Raw genomic sequence first — 22,853 nt, 5'->3', positions numbered from 1 at the left:
ACACATGTATGCTATTTAGGTTTTTATCTGCTTAATGAGCTCTACAAGGAATTGAAATGAGCTTCTTTCTCCAGCACTGTATAGTTTATGTTTAAAGTGGTCGGTGAGGTAGAAGAAATACTTTGTTCTTTGTTTTCACTAGTTAAGAACATTCCACGCTTCCTTTGGGACAGTTTGTTTATCTGGCACATCACTGGTGACTCTTAATTAGACAAAAAATTGATTCTTACGCTTGGAGTGATATGGGAGTTATAATTTATTTTCTAAGTGCTTAGGACATGTGCTTTTCATTGGGGACATAAAGTCTGGTAAAGCTAAATGACAGCTACTGAAGCATGCTTTTCACTGTATGTCAGATTTTGTTGATGAGCATGAAATGGTAATGATGCGGTAACAAGACCATTATTTAAAAACAGGAGGAAAAAGCTGATGACAAACTGTAGAGTTTTGCCCGATAACCATCGTGCTTTTTATTATTATTTTTTACTAAAACTTAGTATGCAGCGCATTCCTCAGTTCGAGTATTCAGTTTCTAGTACATGATGCTTTTAGAATGAAGACTTGAGTCATGAGAGCATTTTAGCAACTTTGCCACCTAACTGCTCCCAGGTAACTAGGAAAAACTTGGAGGAGTTCAGTCCCTCTCTGGTTACACCGTGCTGTTCTCAGAGGGTGTGTCTCTTTCTTCTGTGAACTCTTGTCATAGTTTGTCTGCAGTATTTTTCTGAAGTTTATTTTGGAGATACCTACCTCTATTTTTACACTAATGCAGAGGTGCGTTATCCCTTTATCACAACAAAACAGGAAGAAATTTCCTATAGAGATAAAATAACTAGAGGTAAAAAAGGAAATGCAATCAGAATTGTGTTAAGATCTAGTTTATACTGCATAATTATGAAAAATTGTGCAATTTATTCATCTCAAGCCAAGGGAAGAACTTTGTTCAAATAAAATTTAGAAACAGTAATGTCATTCAGTGTATTAGATTAAATGGTGCTTCCCAGACAAAATCAAGTTAAATGCTGTATAAATGACTAGAAGAACACTAGGCTATGATGTGAAACAGCAGAACTGTTTCAAGAAAATTACACTGTAAGTAGTAGTTCGCATATTATGTGAGTAGTATATATGTTTACTTATCTCTATATATGATACATTTGTTTGCCTATAAAATAAGACACAAGAAGTTTACTGCTTAGACTTCTTTTGTCTGCTTTATAGTTGTGACTACCTCCAGCTCTCTGCATTAGAAGTAACATATACATATACTTGAACTATAGCATCTAGGGCTTCCATCAGTTAAATACAATCCAGCTGTATTGCAAACTGTCATAGTGGGAAACAAGAATTCCTTTTTATTTCATTTGTAAGAATAATTCATTATTCATCATTCCTACTAAAAAAGTAAGATATGGCTTCTTCCTTGTTATAAGCACCACATTCAGGTAATGAAAGCTACAGTAAGAGACCAAAGGGTAGTAACATGGAGTTTGCAGGTGCTGAATCCTTCCTTCCAGGGTCAAACACATTCCGTTCAAATCAAAGTAGACCTGAAAAGAAAAGTACAAGTTCTGGAATATACGTTTTAAACGATGGAAAAAAAAAAAAGAGGTCAAGAGTTGGGCAGCACCTCTTCCTGTATGTATTCCTTAATAGATCCATCCAGTAATGCACTCACCATTAGAGTCAGAAGGTTACAGCTTTATTACTGAAATGCAGTTATTTTCATGCTTATTTCAGAATGGAACTTAATAGATTATTTTGTTGTTTCATTAAGTAGGACTTTTTTTTCAGTGCGGTGTTTGTGTGTCTTTGAATGCTTGATGTAGCAGACAGTTTTCCCCAGGCTCTGCTATGTGGAGCTCTGTTGTCTCTCAGGCTTCTCCCTGTAACTTTTCTTTAGCTGCCTTTGGCACTGGTGGCAATATAATGAATTTATTTTTTTTCCACTTGAGTTCATCTACATTGTTTCTGTTGCCCTATCCTAGTCCCACCACAAATGTCTGCCAGTATGCTTTATTGGTCGAACCTGTAAATGCTCTTGGGATCAAGAACAAAGGGAACTTAACTAATTTGTCGATTCAACGAACTGACAGGAAGCTCCTCTGTGTCTGCCACGAGCCTTTCTGCAAAAAAAGTACAGAAGAGTAAAGAAAAGCAAAATCTAAACTTTCACAGAACCTAGAAGGGACCTTTTCTGTCAGTGATACAATATCTTAAACTAAGGAAGACTAATAAAAAAAATGTTGCATAGTTTGTCCGAACTTCTCCCCTGAACACTGCTCCAGAGTCTTGTTGCCTTGGTGGTTAAAATGAACCCTTGTTATCTTCTGCTTTCTCGCTTTATACAGTGCTGGTTTTATGATCACTTTCACTTTTCCCGTGCTACAGTTACCTCTTTTTCCTTTTTTTTTTTACCAATTTAAGACATGAGCATCAAACAACTGCACTTGTAAGTTGTGGGGTTTTTTTCCACATGATTCTATGCCTTTCAACATTGCCTTTCCTTTCATTTACCCTTCAGGCAGTTCCTTGCCAACTTTTAATTCTTCTATTAATGCTCATCTTCATGAATTTAACAAGTCCTTATGTGGAAAACTGCAATGTTTTCAATGAAGTCCACATGTGAGACAACTGCTATTTATCCATTTTCTAGATCAATGAAGTGTTAGACCAAGTGATGTATCATTAGTAAGTACATGCTACTTCTATGCCATTTTTCAGTTACCTGCATGTCTTTTTGATTATTTTTTTCAAAATATATCCTTTTAACACTTCTCCAATCGTGTTAATATTTTTCTTATCCACAGTGTTGTTGCACTTGTAGATGTGTGCTCCCTGACCTACAATTTCATGTGTTAGTTTTTGAAGGTTTATGAAGATTATCTTGCACTCAAGCTGCAAGAATTTTCTTTCTAGCTTTGATGTGATCATTTTTATATCCATACTCTCTTCTCTTTAATCACCTTATCCTTATATCCAAAATAGTTTTTTTCTTTAACCATAGACAAATTTGAATTTTAATTTTAAAAATCAAATTAATTAAAGTAACAGGTCCGTAATTAAGACTAAATAATGAAGAGTCAAAATTTCCTTTTCAAAAAGGAATTTTGTGCTACAATAAGGAACGAAGATAGTGCAGTCAGCTGATCTGTGGAACTCAGAATAGAAAACATGCCTGGATACTTTCAGATTAAAACACACTAAAATTGTTCCCTGATATAGGGATATGAGCCAATAAATACGATCGTAGAATACCAGGTCGGAAGGGACCTCAAAGATCACGTGGTCCAACCTTCCATGGCAAAAGCACGGTCTAGACAAGATGGCCCAGCATCCTGTCCAGATGAATCTTGAAAGCGTCCAATGCTGGGGAATCCACCGCTTCCCCAGGGAGATCATTCCAATGGCTGACTGTTCTCATTGTGAAAAATTTCCTTCTTGCATCCAACTGGAATCTCCGCAGGAGTAACTCGTACCCATTACCCCTCATCTTTTCCATGCGACTCCTTGTAAAAAGGGAGTCCCCATCTTCTTTGTAGCCACCCTTTAAATACTGGAACACGGTGACAAGGTCTCCCCTCAGCCTTCTTTTCTCAAGGCTGAACAAGGCCAGTTCTCCCAGCCTTTCCTCCTACGGCAGGCTTCCCAGTCCTTTGATCATCTTTGTGGCCCTTCTCTGGACCTTTCCAGCCTGCCCACATCTTTTTTGCATAGCGGGGACCAAAACTGCGCACAGTATTCCAGGTGTGGCCTGACAAGCGCTGGGTAGAGTGGGATGATGACTTCTTTTTCTCTGCTGGGGGTGCCCTTGTCGATGCAACCCAGCATCCTGATGGCTTGCTTTGCCACAGCAGCACGCTGTTTGCTCACATTGAGCCGGTTGTCCACCGGGACCCCCTCCCCAGGTCCCTTTCCACAGAGCTCCTCCCCAGCGGGTAGATCCCAGCCTGTGCTGCACTCCTGGATTATGTTTTCCCGGGTGCAAGACCTTACACTTGTCCTTGTTGAACTTCGTAAGGTTCTTGTTAGCCCACTCTTCCAGCCTATCCAGGTCTTCCTGCAGGGAGGCTTTCCCTTCCAAAGCGTCCGCTTCCCCACTCACTTCGGTATCATCGGCAAGCTTCATCGGGTACGCTTGATCCCATCGGCCAGATCGCTTCTGAAGGTATTAAACAGCGTTGGGCCCAGTATCGATCCCTGGGGGACCCCACTTGTGACAGGTTGCCAGTTGGAAGAGGAGCCATTTACCGCCACTCGCTGGGTGCAGCCTGTCAGCCAGTTCCCCACCCACCGCACAGACCACTTGTCCAGGCTGTAACGCATCAGTCTCTCTAGGAGGAGGCTGTGGGAAACCCTATCGAAAGCCTTGGAGAAATCCAGCTAGACGACGTGCACCGCTCAGCGCACACCAACTGAGCAGGTTACTTTGTCGTAGAAGGCGACCAGGTTTGTCAAGCACGATTTGCCCTTGGTGAATCCGTGCTGGCTTTTCCCAGTCACGTGCTTCATTTGACTTGTGGTAGCCCCCAGGGGGGTTCGTTCCATAACTTTCCCAGGGACTGAAGTAAGACTGATGGGCCTGTCACTTCCTGGATCCTCCTCTAAGCCCTTCTTGTAGATGGGGGTGACATTAGCCTTCTTCCAGTCTTCTGGGACATCCCCCGATCTCCACGACTTCCCAAAGATGAAGGAGAGCGGCCTCGCAACGACGTCAGCCAGCTCTCTTAATGCCCTCGGGTGGAGATTGTCAGGGCCCGTCGATTTGTAGGGGTCAAGCTCCTGTAATAGTTCATACACAAACTCTTCCTTCCCTGACAGTGGGTCTGTGTTTGCATCAAACTGGATTTTTGTTCCCAAGGCCTGGGGCACAACAGTGCTGCTGAAGACAAATAAAAGAAACACACAGCAGGAGATGAGTTTGATTTGGTTTGGTTTTTGTCCTCTGTAGTCATCTTTTAAGAAGTCTTTCCAGTCTACACAGTCAAATCTAGTATAGTGTCACCACCTTCTGGAAGCATACACAGTTCCATCTAAGTAGGAAATTTGCATTTGAAACTCCTATTAAATGATATTTGCAGTTATATAAGGAGAAGGAAAGGTATTCACAGATTATAAAGTCTTTTCCCCGAGTTAGGCAAACTTGGATTTCATGTGTCTTCTTGGTACTTGAAAACTAAGTTGTCTTTCTAAAACTGTATATCCTTCAGCCTGCAGCAATGAGTCTTTTTTTTTTTTAAGAATTTTTTTATGTCTAAACCAAAACATAATGGACAGATTTGGTAGTAGAAGTAGCAGCCTCATGCTGCAGCTTGCAAGTCACAGGGCATGTCATTCACAGTAAACCAGGGCTGGTCAGTGTTGTTAATTCTGATCGAAACTGTAGAGCTCAGCAGTCAACAGATAATGTTTTTTCCCTAGTCCTTTAGTTACTGTTGATTTTTTTTTTAATCTTTTTTTTTTCTAGACAGTTTTTTATCATGTATCTTATGGATACTGTAAAAATACGCATATTTTTTTAGAACATAGCTTCTGTGGGTTTTTTTTTAAATATTAGGTGCTGAATTAATTTCTGATATGCATATTAATATCGGGTAGTATGTTACTCTATGAACTGATGGGTTGATAAAGGAGATAAGATGCCTTAAATTTTCCTGGATTATGTTAACTGTTGTGTTTTCTCCAATCGGAGTTTCACATGCTACAAGGAAAGAATATGTTGTGAAACTGGGTAAATATTACCTTCCTCTATCCTGATTATCTTTCAAAAAGCCCCACAGTTCTTGGATTATCATCACTTACTTTATCTGATGCTGTTTCCTCTTATTTGAACAAAGCTTCCTTTCCTACATCCCCGCCCTCCCCAAAGCTGAAAAAGTTCTAATTAAAAAATGCTGATATTGCATTTCACATGATAGTCTGGTCATGACAAAAGGTGTGTCTAGACTGACTTTGACCAGTAGTTGCCTCTTATTCTGGAGAATACATGTCATCATTTCTTTTGCCTTTATTGTTAATAGTATTTTATTGATAGGTGTACTTGCTCCATTTTGCTTATAAAAGGGAGAGGAAGGCAAGCAGCACAGAGCAAAAGCTATGAAAACTATCTGGTTTAAGTAATAACTTAAATGTTAGGCTTTTTTAATTAACATCACACTCATGCATTTTATTGTGTGGCTTTGAGCAGTAAGATGAACAACTAAAATCTGAAAAGTGTAGGGTCGTGTCCAGTATGGGCGTACTGGACTGAGTCCAGAAAAGGGCCACAGGGATGAAAAAAGGACTGGAGCATCTGACATACAAGAAGAGACTGAGAGAGCTGGGGTTGTTCAGGCTGGAGAAGGGAAGGCTCAGGGGGATCTGATCTGATCAGAATCTGATGGTGAGGGAGTGAAGCAGATGGAGCCAGACTCCTCTCGGTGATATCCAATGGCAGGACTAGAGACAATGGGCATAAACTGAAATACAGGATGTTCCATGGAGACATAAAAATTTCTGTCACTGTGAAGGTGGTTGGACACAGGAGCAATTTGCTCAAGAGACTGTGGAGTCTCCAACTCTGGAGACTAGACCATCTCTAGAGGTTCCTTCCAACCTCAACCATTCTGTGATTCTGTCATTTCAATTAAATAGATAGAAGTAATTGGAGAAAATTCTTCTGTTACATTTACTCCTAATTCTGTATTAACTTAAATATTCATTTCTTCTGATGGATTTCTTGCATTAAAATCAAGTGTAAACTATCCTTTACCCTCATATGTTCTTTTTTTTAAGTTAAAAAGCTTCCTCTTTTGTAACAAGTTCCTTGTTGGTAGAATCTCATAATAAATAAGTGGAGTGGGCCTTTTAAATACTTGTAATTTAACCTTATGTGTAACTTAATAAATTATGGTATACAGGAAATAGTCCTTGTGTTGCAAGTAATCTCAATTAGGTTTTAAAGTGACCTTGATTTCGGATGTGTTAAATTGGTCTCCTAAATTAAGTATCTATAAATAATGGACATTTGTTGTTCAGAGAAATCATTCCTTTAGTTTCTTGCATTAAACAGGAATCTGTAATGGTCATTATTCTTTTAAGACAAAATACATACAGTCTTAATTTACTTGACGAAATTTCTAATACCCTTTAAAAGCCTAACATTATTTATATGAACGTTTAAATTTTTTTCAATGTGTAAGCTAAGACAAATGTGATGTGAAATGACATTGAAACACAGTTCGACAAGAAACAGCCTATTTTAGAGCTCATAATGCAAACCAGCTACAAGAGGATTTTTGAATTCCAACGGGCTGCACACACTTATTCACTCCTTCAGGTAACGAATGGAAGAGCATATACAGCATTGCACAATATCACATTATTTCAGAATAAGACTAAGCAAGCGTGTGTAGATTTTGTTTCCTGCTAGTGGCTTAGTGTGCTCTTTGTCAGTAGCACACACTGCAGACACTGTCTGTCTTTACTGTATTTACTTCTTGCTCATTGTTTTCAATAGTCAGAACTTTAGTGTTATGTTTCACAAATGAAAAACCTAAGTTCTAACTATTAGTATCCAAAAATTTGATGACCTGAAAAAGACTTAGCTTGCATTTCTAAACCTGAATTCAGTTTAATAATTCTCAGGTCTGCGTGGAGAGTGATTCCCTGAGCGGTCTGAGTATGGAATTTATATTAAGAACTCTGAACTCTTCACAGTTCACATTATGATACTGACTGTGAAAAGTGCTTCGGCATTTTATTTTCAGCAGACTTGTGTGGTGCTCAGGTGCAAGTGTTGAGTTCCTTCTTCTGACATACTGTGCAGGCTCCAGCAGAGATGCTTTAAAGAAACAGGCTGTGTTATTTGTGCACAGTGCAATTGGCGCTGGCTCAATATTTGACTAATACTTCTGCTTGGCTCAGTGGGAAAGTGGAGTTTGTTTTTATATGCTGCATAGCTGTTCCTCTAGTTACAAGCTGACCTTCTCCATCAGAAAAGTGCAGTGTGAAGGTGTGAAAGTAGATGTGTACTTTTCTTTCCTAAGCAAGATATTGACATGAAGCAACAGCTTTTTGTTGCTTTGTAGAATGCCAGGTATTGGACTTTGCAAATGTTTAGCTCCTCCAAATACCAGACATGAATGTTCTGCTATTGGAAACTCAGTTTTACTTGTCACTAGCTTGGCACATCAGTCTAATTGCGTGTGCTTCATTGCTCCCAGAAGGTTCCCTGTTCCCTGTCAAAGCCAAAGCCTGGCTTTTCTGTGTAAGCTGCTGCTTTTCTCTTCAGGCTTAGGTCTCCCAGCTGCAGCTTTTCTAACTCATCTGAAGCAGAACCAAAGGTTCTCTGAGAGCCCCAGTGGAGGGCTGCTGTTTTCCCTGCACGGTTTTCATCAAGCCATTATTAGGTGGAGAAAGACAACTTTGGTGTCAAAATGCAATTTGGCAGAACTTGAGACCAACTGAAGTAGTTTTAGTATATAATCTTTAGAAAATATAGTGGGACATGCTTTTTGAAATACAACAAATAGCATAATGTACTGAGGCATAAGTAAACAGTAGAGCTTGTTAGTGAATGAGAAAATTAAATTGGCCAGAAACTAAAGTCAGTGGTGAAATGGCTGACATGATTTTCCAAAGTGAAAGCAATAGGAAAATTGAATGTATTTTGAAATAATAATTAAATATCTGTAACTACAAAGACAAGACCTCTAGGATAAAATACTAGCATCATTAAAATCAGTTGGAGATTTCTCCTTGGTTTCAAGAGGGCTTTGTTTTTACTACTTGTCTTAGTGCTTATGTTCTTAATTTAATTTACAGAGGTGATTTCTGAACTGTTTAAATGTATAGCTGATATTTTACATGCATAGCTAGCACAATAGCACCATTACAAAATAGGATTGCACTAATATGTACTTATACATGGCTTGGGAAATTTTTGCCACTTACAAGAGCTTCAATGTTATGGTGCCATTGCATTTTTGAGATTTTCCCGCAGAGGAACTGGATATCTGGTTACATGGTTAACTACTCTTTATTGATTTTAATTAGTTTAATCCAATAAGTTTTAGACTGTTAATAAAATGGTCTTGAATACCTGATATAAGCAGATATAGTAATAACTACCTAAAACATTTAGCAAAAAACGAATGCTCGTGTCAACAGAGGGTAGTCATACTGCAAGTTTTTTGTTCAAAATGGAAAATAGATTACATTATAGGGATTTTTGTCATAAAAACTTTGACTAAACAGCTTGTTTTAGAGCATGAACTGTTTTTTTAATGAGCTATCGTATTTATTACTTTTAGTTATTTATCATAAGAGACAAAAGATGTTGTGAAACAGCTTTCAAAAATGCATTAATACAGGGAAAATCTTGGATGTTTGATGCCAAAACTGAGTGTCTCAGGAGTATATTTCTGCCATGCTGCTGAAATTCTCCAGACCTCTAAACTTAGCATGTTAATGCCCTGCTGGAGCTAGGCATGGACTCTGCAGAAAAACAACAAAAGCATTCTGTGCTTCAGCATCTTATCTTACACTATATTATGTATAGTGTAAATATAGTATTTTATATAGATAGTTATATATTACTATTTTGTATTACTCGGCGATGTTTATTGAAGCCCTACATTTGTGGAGATTAGATTTGTGGAGGCTACATGTAAGAAGAGCAAAAAATCATGGTACTTTCTTTTGTTACGTAGAAGTCATTATTAAACTTTTCCTTATTAATGTTAAGTTCATTAAAGAACAAAACAAAACTGCGGAAGTTGGCTGAGTGAAGGAATTTGCAAGTGGAATTTTGGAATAAGGAGTCTACTGGCTCTCCTTACTCAAAGTAATCAAATGTTAAATATTTTGACATGCTACTTAAAGTGGCATTCTTTAAAAAAATGCAGGTGCTGAAAACATAAAAATATTCATCCAGGTATGTAGATAGTTAAATAAAAAACAGAAATCCACAACCAGAAACTTTTATTTTGACTGAACATATTTCAAAGACGTCAACATCTGTATGGTTATATCCCATTGGAAAGACTTTAAAGACCTTCATTGTAAGCACTGCCAAATACTTTCAGTGTTACAACTACGTTTCATAGTTGATCTTAAGTGGAATGTGGTAATATAGACTGCCTACTGACAGGGAAAGGAGTTTCAGAAGATGACTTCGTCATTACTATATATAGGAGGCGCTAAAAAATAATTGGAAAAGGCTTCACAGGAGATCCATCGTATAGAAGGTAGCATGTGAAATAAAGCATGGAAAACTGAGGAAATGAAATACGAAAAATTAATTGCCAGTCTGCCTTGATGTGAAGAAGCAGCAGTAGTACAAACATATTTAGTGTGGGAGTAATGCATCAATGGACTGTGGCTTGCAGAAAAAGGCACTCGGAGAGAGAGGGGGGGGATAGCAGTAGCAGTAGACTGGCAGCATAAAACAAACGTTTTGTAAATACTGGCTGTTCTTATTAGTGAGGAAAAATCTCACCAAGGGTTTCAGTTAACTTTCACATTCTAGGCAAGTTTGTTTCCAGTGCTAGCATAGCTTTTGCAGTAACCAAGCAATTTTCACTGTTAAATGTGCATGAGCATCAACTCTCAGAACTGTTACACACAGAGCAATTGTCTATTTCTTGTGAGACATTCTTCAGGATGCTATAAGTTACCTAATTGCTCCATTTGGACATAGAAATTCAGTTGCCTGTAAGGCCTTTAAGCAGACACTGAGAATCAGGAGTAGATTATTATTATTTCAATAAATATTTAATATCCATTTTTATATAGGACATAGCTAGACTACTAGTGCTCTTTAGTAATGGGAATTGTCACAGATTGTACTAGTACGTCCGTGTACATGTTACATACTTTCTACTGTTGGTACTAGTTCTTCATTATTACTGAACCACTGTTCATTTGGTAGCTTTTTTTTGCAATATTGAACAAAGTGTGAAGTGATAGTTAAAATGTTACCTAAAAACTGTATAAGGCACTTCAAAAGTTATACGTGGCTTATTTTTGGTGACAGAAGGAAATGGAAGTACTTATCTGACTTCCAGAAATGTTCATCTTTTGCTTCTGGAGAACTCTTCAACCAGCCCTACTAGTGATTGTTACTAATCTGCTAGTGTTCATGAAGTTAGCTGTAAGTTTAGGAAACCTATCTAGGATCCTTGTCTGAATGTTTACAAATGGTTATGAATCCCACGCTTCAGTATCATAGTTAAGAGGTTTGTTAGAAAATGTGGAAGAGCAATATCTAGTAGTTTTTCCAAGTATCTGGGACATAATAAAAAAGACGAAGTGCTCATAGCCAAAGAAGTTTTGTAATAGTTCACATTCCTTTTACTTTCTATTCTGTCATTATTTGCTTATATCCCCCCTGAAGTCATGCCAAAACTTCATCTCGAAGCCTCTCTGAATGCAGTATGGCTCCTCTTTTGTCTTTGGACAATTTAGAAGACTTTTGTGAGGGAACTTTTCTGAGGACGGACTGAATTTCTGCTGCTATTGTATTACTCTCACGTAACTGCTTACTAAAAGCTAATTTGTTAGGTTTGTCTCTTAATAATGGTCACACACAAGTTTACTATAGGAAGATAAAAATAAAATTCAAGCTGTCCTTAAAAATTATTTCTTGGTAAAAATCAATAAAGAAGTGGGGTAGCTCTTGTTGTGAGGCTCCTTTGAGAGAACAGTTCAAAAAGCTACTGTTTAACATCCATTTTGACTTAAAACCAGCTAATTTAAATGTTCATTGCTAGGTATATGCAACAGCACATGAAAACTTGGAATATGATACTATGTTGATGTAACTTAATCTGCATTTTTATTAATGTATCGTGAAATTATAATGTTAGCTTTTAGTTTTGTGTGTGTGTACCCTTGCATCACAGATATTTTCATGTCAAAGCAACTTGTCTCATAAAACATGTTTGGTTTTAAGCGTCAAAGTGGCTTTTCCTTTTGTTCAGTAAAAGGGCTTTCTAGCCCTAACAAATTAACATATCACAAAGCTTATTCTCCATTACCTAGTTCATAAAAGCAGTACCCATTTTGGGAAAGTACAGGCATATGTGGATCACCCCTGTGGTGTTTTATCTTAGCATCAAAGCTTCTAACTTGGCATGAGACTGGCTTTTCAAGCTCATATTCTTCTCTTTGTAATTTTATTAAAATTACTAAGAATTTTATATTCAGACAATACAAAGCTTGGGTCTCATTATTCTTGACCATGGAGCTTATCTGTTTCCCTTTCATATAGAGAAAATAATCCAGTTATTTTTGATACAGTTTTCTCCTTTTTTAGTTGTGGCTGCCTTTTTTTAAATCAGAAGTATACAGCTCTGTTGATGTCCAAGGACTGTTGAAACCCCATGGATGATAGGAGACTTTGTCTTTTTGTGGAAACAGAGCCATGCTGTCTCCCTTCCTAAGAAACCAAATTGAATGGCATTTGAGTGCTGGTTTTTGAGGACAGAACTTAAGAAATCATGAAAGAGCCACAGTGAGGGCCAAGAGATGCTAGGCTTCATCCTGGCACTGAGCTGGTTGCTTTCCTTCCTGTCAGTAACTTTTCCTTTTTCCTGTCAACTCCCTTTACTTCAGTTTTGTACTGAGAGAAAGCTTGTTGTATCTTTGAGGTGGTATGAGGCTTGATCTATTCATGATAACTTTTGAATCAGCTTCAATATATCATTAAACTTAATGAGATCTTTTTCTAGAGCAAGCCAGTCTGTAACTGATAGAACTTTTCCCTTTTTATTTTTTTTTGATGCCTAGACATTCTTTTCACATCCACATGGAGACATAAGGAACTACAAGTTCTTCAAGAAATGCAGTCAGATGGCACCTGAAAGATTAAGGCTCACTCATTAACTAGACACAAAATCACTTTCCTCCAAATAATTTTATATGCAAGGTGGGAAGGGGGGAAACCCCACAAAAAAATCCCAAACCCATAGCTGCTTGAGCTGCAGAAGTCACAGGGCTGGGTCTCCTGTGGCTCTCTGCATTGCATGGTTTCTATTACCCCATGTCTGCTGCGGTGTGACTGCTACGGCTTTGCCAGCCGAAGAAGAATTTGTGCTGGTGCTTTACTGGTGGGCTCACTGGTGCGTGCTAATGCTGCTGCGCTCGTACTCCAGCCGTGCAGAGGATAAGAGCAGGATGCATGAAGAGCAGTCATTCACATCGGTCTCCTCTGCTGGCCCCAAACATTTGTCTCTGTCGAATCTGGAAGTTACTGAAGAGGCTTAAAACTTGTTTGTTAGTTCACGCACTGGTAAATGCAGAGCGTGATTTGGTAGGCCTTGTTTCCTTGGAAAACTAGGTTAAAATTAATCTTTTTGCTGTTGAAGCCTTTTTTCTTTTCTGCACACCCCTAAAAGAATACAAAAGGCTATGTTTCAGGCAAAAACTTGCCTTGTTTCCTTCTCACCTCCTTGGGCGTATGGCAACCCAGGGTGTTGGAGTGTGCAGCCTGGGGCTGGCCGACATGAGCAAAGGCATCGGGCCTTGCGGCCTGTGTCCCTGGGGAAGCCTGTTGGGCCTGGCAGCCTTTCATGGAGGGTATTAAAATTCTGACTTTACTATCCTAACTGGGATAAAACCAGCTTTCAGTATTAGAGTCCCTTGCTACTCTTCATCATCCACCTCTGTTAAGCAACATTAACAAACTCCTTGACTTGCTGGTATTTTCTTTTATGCTGTCGGTACGCATTGGGATAAGCGGAAGTGTTGGACTAGAGGTGAATGGCTCGACACTCAGCCAAGTCCTCCTGAAATGGTCAGGTTTGGGAATTGCTGTCCTTTAAGAAAACCTGCAGGTTTTTCTCTTTGCAGGAAAGAATTCTGTGCCAACCATCACCATTTTATAAGTATCTTAAATCCTTAGCCCTAAAAAAACAAAACAAAACAAAAACAGTTGTTTGATTCTGATACAGAAACTAATTCTATGAATGTATGGTTTCTGCTGGGTAAAGTCAGAATTTCTTACCCTCATATCTATGGGTAAAAGTGGCAAGTGCAGGAATTATTTTAGAAATTTTTTTTCTTCAAAATTCATTAGTAGCTGGTCCCAGAATACTTCTGAAGATAAATACCAGTTTCAGGAATCACATAACAGCAAGTTTTTCTATGTTTAAATCGGTCTTCAGGGCTTCCTTTATATAAGGCAAATCAGTAGTCTGCTGTTTGTAGCTGCTATTTGACATTATTTCTAATTGCCAAAGTCTTTAGGCTAAATAAATTGGTGGAAGTCACCTTGTAGCTATATGTTTGAAATTTTCAAAACTAGTGCATCTGTGTAAGTTTCTAATTAGTCAGTGTTAAAACATTGATGATGGTGGTAATCTCTCCAGTCTACTTATTTTCACCTAAAAATAGTATGAAAATTTGCTAAGATGCTTTGTGATTTTGTGCTTGTCTCTTCGTCAAGTGTGGTAGGCAGTTTTAGTATGGAATTGCACAAGGAGCCGGAGAAGGCTTTCCAGCAAATATTCTAGAATTATGCTGTGACAGATTATGGTGTTTTTTTTAATATAAGAAGAATGCTAAAGAGATATTTGTAATCAAAGCTGGCAGGAAATTAAATAGGGAAGATGACTGGTTTAGGCCTATTAAGCAACATTTACATATACTTTCAATCTGATAGTCTGTTTTTTGAGTCTTGTTATAAGAAAAATAATTTTTTTTTTTCCTGTAACTGATCAAATTCAGTATTTTAACTTTAGATTTCAGTTTGATTTAGAAGAAGTATTGCCTGGTACCTGTAGGCTGAGTCTTCTAAGAAATTAGTTTTCATGTTTTAAAACTAATTTTGGAATTCTTCTTGCTGTGATTCATATATTTGTACTAGTGTACAGTTGAGGTAAAATTGCATAGTGATCTGTGGATACAGAAATATATAAAAATAGAGAGTAATGCTGATGTGTTGAGGAGAGATGGTATTAAAAAGAATAATTGGCTTTGTCTTTATTTGCACCTTGTACTTGTACTCCTGGACTAAAAATGTGTCCCATGCTAAAGACCAGATTTCCAGCATTTCTTGTTGCACTGCAGATGTAGTAATGAGAAAAGCAACCGAAAGTTGAATGTTGTATAAGAATTTGTCATGAATGACAAATTCTTCATGTAGATGTCTTTCCCAAAGACAACATTATATGAAAACTTTTCCATCAGCTTCCTTACTCAGCCTTCTTCTATCTCCTAAGTAAAATTGAAAGTTTTTGTTGGGGGAATTCCTAGAATTTTGCTGCTTTTCTTTAATCTGCCTGTTTCTAACTTTGTATTTAGTTCATTATTTTCTTCTGATTGCCAACTGAAAGTAAATGCCAAAAATTTAAAGCTAACTGATTTCACAGACAGACCTGCATGCAAGACCTCTCTGATGACAAGCAGTAACTTCTCATTCATCCTCATGAAGCTGACACATGATTCCACTGGAGGCTGCCTGAGAGCCAGGCGCTCCCTTGTCCCGTTAGAATGCCTGTCCATGGGCATGTTGTTCTGCCATATCTGATCCCAGTGATCAATAAGGTTGCAATATGAGAGTTCTCCATCCCCTGTACAGAGGAATAACCATCATAAATGTACTCTGCATACACATAATTTATCAGCAACTCTCTCTCAGAGTGCTTGAAGTGCCTGGCCACTTGCTGTGCCTGGCCTTGGGTTGTGAGGCAGGTGAGGTTAAGCAGAGCTTGCTAAGACTGTGCAAGTCTGCTAGGATTGGGAGATCATTTCTGTATAGGTGGACTTAATGTGATGGGCTGTGTATTCAAAAATGCCAGGCTTGAAAAAAAGAAAAGCAGATCTGAGAGCTGAATGACTTTCTCACACACCTAGTATCTGTTTTTAATAACAATGGTAAGAAATTATGCTTTGTCTGGCTTGTCTTATTTTCATGTTTCTTACAGGTTGATTAAATTACAGAACATCTGGGATCTGTTTTTAAACCAAGTGTGCTTCTATAATCTGTAGGTGTTAGAGGTGGTGACAGTCCATTACTTTTCAGCACAGTAGTAATTAGCAATCAGTGTATATATTCATCCATGAAATTTGTGCTGAATTTTCTCATGCAAAACCCCCCTCTATTTTTAATGTCTTTGTTTTTGCAAAACCTAATATTAATTTTTCTGTCTGGTAGTCCTTGGGTACTATATCCAGACAGCTTTTGCAATAAGCCTGTAGCCCAAGAAAAATGTCTTATTTTCTCTATAATTTTTGAAATGAAGCAATCATTTCAGTTACTTAAGAGCTACTAGAACAGAAGAAACTTGAGAGCATGCTATGGAGATGATTCCTCCATGACTGTTTGAAAACTGTGCCTTGAAAAGCACTGTCATCTGCAAACAAGCCACTAAGTGCAGGCATAGCAATTGGTGGTGTAAGTGGTACTCTGTAACCTAGACTAGCTGGTAGGCTATAAAGGTAGAGAGATACAGAGGACAACCACTGGTTGGCCAAATTTGGTTTTCCGTTTCATTTATTGCTGCAGAGCAGTACTCAAGCAAGGTACAAGGACTGTTCCTAGTCTATTTTTGTTTGCATTTGAAAAACAAAGTATTTTCTGAGATTTATAGGATCTCTTCCCACCTCATAGAAGATGGAGAGATCAAGAAAATGCCCTTGTGATGGCAGATAGTTTATGATGTTAAAGTAATGCTCACAGTTCTGTACCTTATATTTGAGGTCACACTAAGGACCTCCAGGGCTCCTTGTAAATTGTGCCTTATAGAATTGAAAAGTGAGTATTAGCTATTTAACATTCAGAGTAAAATCTTGTTTCAGTCATGAACATGAGTTCAACAATAAAGATGTACTTTTTATGGCTGAGTCTTACTTGAAAAAATTACTATGTCATGCATCTCATTGGGGTTCAGCTTCTTTCTTGTTACCTGCACTGGCAGATAGACTGCTGTCTATCTGCAAGACTATTGTCTGAGTCTCCTTGCTTTTTTCATATAACTAGCATATAATCAGTAGAAATCATTAGCATGGGGACCTTGCCTCATTTTTCTAATGCAGTATGACACATCTTGTCCTTTTGTTCCTAGATTGATTACTCATTACAGTTTCTTCCAGATATTAAGGCTATGCGCATAAAATGAAATGTAAAAATCATTCAAACAAATATGAGTGACTGTATATCACACTCATCTATGTCTTTATGGTCACTGAGTAGTAGCTGAAGTCATCTGAGACCTTTGTTATTGAAGGCAGTCAGGGTTGCCTTTTGGGCACAATCTGTTACTGACTTAAGGAACGTAATAGTTTGGCTGTTACTCAAGAAGCCACTGTTTGACACACAGCCTCTCCAACTGTTGCCTGCTATCTAGTTTATCATCTTATAACTTAATAAAAAGGCAGCTGTGAACATTCACCAGATTCCTTTGCCTGCTCTCAGGGTCTTGGATGTTGACTTTTCAGGCCAGAATATATAATAATGTATCAAATTTGAAATGCTAACACCTACACTGAACACAGAATTATGCCCCTGTGCCACTTTCTGTGTCAGAACTCTTACAGATTTTTGCAAAGAAGATTGCAGAGATGTTTTTTTCCTACCAGGCTGCCCTGAAAGGGTCATGACCTGAGCACCTATTGGTCTGAGAACCTGTTTGGGATTTTTTTTGGTTTTTTACATGCAGTGTTACACATTGTTTAATGTTTTCCCATCAGCTATGTGAAGTCATTAACAGCATTCAAGTTACAGGCTCAAGTGCCCGGAACATGTGTCTGCCATTCAAACCTGCACCATCTTTATTTCAAGCATAAATGTCCCTGTTGTCCTCTTGTTGGAATGAGCACTTGAGATGAGTGGTGGAAGCTCAATATGTTAGAAATAAGTATGATGCTATGAAAGTGTTGAAAATATTTCCATGAACTTCGGTTACTCTGGTAGTTTCTTCATTAAAAGCTACCATAGGCTGTCATCAGCATGGTCCCCAGCCTTACTGTCCTTCTAAGATTCATTGCTTCTAATTGGCATTTGAATGCTAGAAATTTCATCCTGCGGACTGTTGGATTTGATTAATGGAAAGCATTTCATTTGGAATGAAACATAATAATCTAATAATCAGCCTCCTAAGTTATGTAAATTGCTAGGAGTGCATCACAGTTTTTCAACTTGCCTTTTCTTCTGTAGAAGAGAAAGTAAAATCTTTAGAAGCAAAATGTTGTACCTGAAATTCTTTTCTCAACAGTGTAAAACCTCTGAAGAAGTTCTCCTTTTCTGTAGTGAATATTAGGAATTTCTATGCAGTTTATACTAGATACTTATCCAAATGAGCAATGCAGCTCATGGGGGGTTAGTGCTTCATCACTTGGAGAGGATTAAGAGTAGATAGGATTGACAACTTGCCTCATAACTTTCTTAAGCTTTCCATTTTACATAAATTGTTACTTTGTTTTTCTTTCACTGCTGTTTGTGGAGTTCGATTCTTTATGGATGTACTCTGCAGAGTAGTAGGGCAATCACCTTAAACATCATCATGAGGAACCCTGTTCTGTGCATTAGAAAATGACACAGCCTCCTGTGGCAAGTAATACGTTTGTATTTTGTAAATCAACATGCAAAGCAACTTTAGTAAGCAGTCACTTCAGCATTGTGTCTCCAGCTGAACATCCATCCAGGCATGAGACTGACTGTGGCAGTCAGGACTACATCAGCATTTAGTAGGTACTGGAGAGTGTTGTGGATTTTGCTCTTTCACAGCCAGTTCAGCCACTCCAGCCTATGTTGATAACTTAAATTTATACCATCAAAAAATAAAACTATTATAGGAAAGATAGGTCCTGGCAAAAGAAGGCTGCTTTATTTCTTGGTCAGATGTTTTCTGTGCCTTGGGGCTTTGCTTCTCCTAGTAGGCATAAGGCAATGCAACACAGCTTCTAATGTTCTTTTTCCTGCTCTTCGATTTACACAGTCAACCTGTCACTATAAAGCTAAGTGCCTTCCAGTGCAGGTTTGATAGCAGTAGTGAGGTTGTTACTTTGTACAAACTTTGGCACCTCTTTTGAATAAGAGAAACTGGGGGTGGTTTGTTTTAACTCATGTTTACTCACTAAATTTTGATCAAGATTATTTGGGTAGTGTGATTATTAATATTAAAAATGTAGTTCTTACAGTGGAAAGGTTCTTTTAATAAATCAAATTTTGTGCTGTTTCTGGAAATGTCAGACTCAACATTCACTTTATTGAAGTGGTTTTTTTCTCTCCAACTCATACTGGTTTTAATGAGTTACCATAGGGTGCAGTTGCTGCTTAGATCTTTAATGATGTCTGTCATTATAGAAGTTCAGGTTGTTTTTTAATTTGTTGATTACTTTGAAAATTAGGCTTAAAAACTCCAACGAATGTCCAAGTTTTTCTGAAATGGTAGAAAGCCTTCTGAATGGACCCTGATGTGGTTTTGAAAGTCTAAACGAATGAGAAGATAAAGAATTGCACTTTGGAACAGCAGCATTCTGTGGTAGTTCTTAATACCTTAATTAGGAAGCAGTGGATCACTCCTATAGTATGAACAAATCTGATGATTAATAACATACTGGTCTTGCAAGTCCTCAAGTTTAGTTATTTCTGCTCTTCGTAAACTTTGTCTACCATTGTCACCATTTCTACCATCAGCGGTAGGTGGTGACAGATCTCGCTCTTGAACTTATTCTCCATCTCTCAGCACTTCTACTTCTGTCTTGATTTAGCTCTCAATGGTTGTTTTCAACCCATGATCTCTGGCAAGCTTCTAGTGGGTGTGGGAGACGTTTTGTCAATAAGAACAGGTCATTGCTTCTGGTCTGCTGTATTCTTTAGCTTTTTCCCCTCAGTCTTGAACAATGGGCTCAGTCTGTCTTAGCTGTTTAAAATGTTCTGAAAGCCTCCTTCCTTTTCAGACAGCAGCAAGATTATGTAGGTGATATAGACAGTTCTCAAACTACTGGTAGCAAATGAATGCCACACTCTGTCCACTGATCAAGAAGGCAAAATGGAGGGACTTTTACCACATAAGCACTGCAGAGTCCATCATGTGTAATACTGTATGGTTCAGTTCTCTTTGACTGGTGGGCTGTCTGGAGAGTAGGATATGCAGTTTCACCTTGGTACTCTTCTTTTGAGCCCCTAGCTCACTGGGGATGGAGTAAGTGATACTGTTTTTACTTCATGACCTCTGACCATGAAGTAGAATGCATCATGTAACATTACAGCTTCTTTGTATGGCTCTGCTGGTCTAATTGGTTGAAATAGTTTTGATATGGATGTTTTTTGTTTCAGAATATATTGGGAAAATAGGAGTGGAAAAGTATCTTCCTGTTCCAAAAAACGGAGTCATCTATTTCCCCAGCAAACCCCGTCTTTTCTGATTGATGCTTTTCTAGCTTGTTGTTAACAGCTTCCAGTGATAGAGATGCTTTGGAGTCCTCTGCAGAGCTGGAGGCCTACATTGGATGTTTTAGGACTAATGTGTTGTTTGCCTTCTGGGAGTGGTGCTGTGTGTTTGTTTTGGTTTGGGGGACTTTTGCGGGGGGGGGGGGAAGATGGTAAGTCTGAATATGCTTAGATTGTGTATGCTGCCTTGATGAGAAGCTAGTGTTTAAGCCCAGATTTGGTTGAACTGAAAGCATTTCATTTCCCTGTCTTGCTGGTATTCCACAGTCAACAGGATGTTAGCAAAGTTGAGACAAGTTTGTATTCAGTTCTTTATACAATTAAGCTATTTCAAATACACTCCTTTTCTTGTTGCTTTTGTAATTATTTTTCCCTTCCTGCCTTAAGCATTTACCCTTGGAAAATACCTACTCTTCAAATTTACCAGTACTAATTTGTCACTTTCTTTTGAAATATAAAAACAAGGTTGTCTTATATCTTTAGATAATATTAGCTAAAATGTGGCAGTAAAGTGACAGTGAATACCTATGCAAAAGATAAGAATTAATGATCATTGTTAGTGAAGGCTGGACAAAAAGAAATCTGTCATAGCTTGAGATTCTTGACAGCAGAACTGACATCTAGCCAGCAGTTCCCTGTCCTGTATTTTTGTAGTTTGTTCCTTCTATCCGAGTATAGAATTTTCTATTTGTCCACATTTATTGCATTCTGGGTTTTGGGTTTGTTTTTTTTTTTTGGGGGGGGGGGGGGGGGTGCTTCTCTAATTTGCCATCATTGGTTACTCTGAAAGAAATACAAGAGTTTATACATTTCAGAGCTGTTATTTCATGGTCTCTGCAAACTCTGCCATCACTGTACTAATTTGCACAAACCTCATGTTTTTGTAGAAACCCTGAGGGCCAGGAGTAATGCTTCTTTTTTTCTTTTTAAATGACAGCTTATATTATCAAGTACAGATTGGCCTGAAGAAAGGCATCATTGATCTGATGCCCTTGGCACTGTTCAAAATTTCACAAATACGTGAAGAGGCAGCATAAAGTTATTTCAAGGTGTTCCCAGAGGGCAGTAGTCACAGAGAGCCACAGAAAGACTCTCTGTTAAGGAGTTGGCAAATTAAATACAGGACAGTAACAGACCTTTCTCTCCTTTTTATAGTTAGAACAGAGATACTTGAATTCTACAGTGCCAAGTGTTACTCTTTCATAGAACATCACATCAAAGTATATTCATAACTTTTATTTTTACCTGATTCCTGAAGTTATACAAATAATATTAACGGCAAACTTAAAGAGCATTAAGGAGAAACTGCCCTGTTTTCCTTTTTGGAAACTGAAAAAAATGGAGAAAAATTTTTTTAAGGAGTATTAGAAATCAAGAATGGGTTCTGAGTAACTCACTGATGTACTGTAATGCTTTGATTTTTGACAAAATAATTATAGAAAAGATGGATAGGGATGTGCTTTTAATATTTTGGGTGGGGTTTTCTCCATTAAAACCCAGTATTGTGTGGAAAAGGGAACTTTAAATAAGGAACTGTTTACCTAACCTGCTACAAGAGAATCATTTGAGTAAAAGAATCATTGGGCCAAAATACTGCTTATTGGTATGGAATTCTGTTCTGGTGTACATCACCTACATCATGTCTTTGAATTGCACATGCTCACACGCACAGCATTATATGTGCAAGTATTATATACTGAAGTCGATACTGGTGTCATCTTAATTGTTTCTTCAAATTCCTGCTCTAGTCCACATCTGTGATTTTTTTTTCTTTTTTTTTTTTTTCTTGTAGGACGTGACTGTGAAAATGCAGTAGGCTATATCTCTTGTTCACTGGAATGGGAATAACTTCCTATTTATCTGAATTTTATGAGAAAGCATTGGTTCTCTTGATTTATCTGCTTAGATCGTGGAGGAATAAATTTGCAGCATATTTTACGAAAATAACCATAAAGAAAGAAACGTAAAGTTTAGTCTTGAGAAGAGTTAAAATTTATGCAAGAATCTCTAAGAGAAATGGAGTTTTACTTAATAGACAAAATTCACAGATTTTAAATATTTCCAGCTGAAAACTTTCTGTAATTTTCACTTTTTGTAATAGAGAATCTGGCTGAATACTAGCAGTGATACCTTTCGGGTTGAATTACTTGCAGTTGAAGTTCACCGATTTGTTTAAACTCATTGTCAACAGATATGCTGTTGCCATGTGTCCTGGTTTCAGCTGGGAAAGAGTTAATTATCTTCCTAGTAGATGAAAACATTGCAGTCCTATTTATAAATTTACATTAATTTGCCTAATGACTTATGACTTTGTTTTCGTTGTAGTTATTTGAACTGCTAGGCCCTGAAGGTTTTGAACTCATAGAGAAACTCCTACAGAACAGATCTCTTATTCTGGAAAGATCTTTGACTTATCCAAGTGATAACAGGTTCCAGACTCTGCAAGGTAAGCAACCACATCAAAAGTAGTTTTCTA

The 22,853-nt window shown here is 37.9% G+C and overlaps 1 protein-coding gene across 5 annotated transcripts in view; it reads left to right on the top strand.

Moving 5' to 3' along the window:
* The window catches only part of ASCC3 (activating signal cointegrator 1 complex subunit 3), a 260,015-nt gene that overhangs the window by 8,587 nt on the left and 228,575 nt on the right, over positions 1-22,853 (top strand). For all 5 annotated transcript variants that reach the window (XR_774729.1, XM_010573373.1, XM_010573372.1 and 2 more), the window contains one exon: positions 22,703-22,823. Coding sequence is in view for 4 of the 5 variants with exons in the window: in XM_010573373.1 (XP_010571675.1) it covers positions 22,703-22,823 (121 nt within the window). In the remaining variant the exon portion in view is untranslated. The remainder of the gene's footprint in view (positions 1-22,702; positions 22,824-22,853) is intronic.

Source organism: Haliaeetus leucocephalus, unplaced genomic scaffold (genome assembly GCF_000737465.1).
Source record: "Haliaeetus leucocephalus isolate CR32 unplaced genomic scaffold, Haliaeetus_leucocephalus-4.0 Scaffold384, whole genome shotgun sequence".
NCBI lineage: Eukaryota > Metazoa > Chordata > Aves > Accipitriformes > Accipitridae > Haliaeetus > Haliaeetus leucocephalus.
Note: the sequence above shows the minus strand (reverse complement) of the source record. Positions and strands in the feature narration are given on the sequence as shown.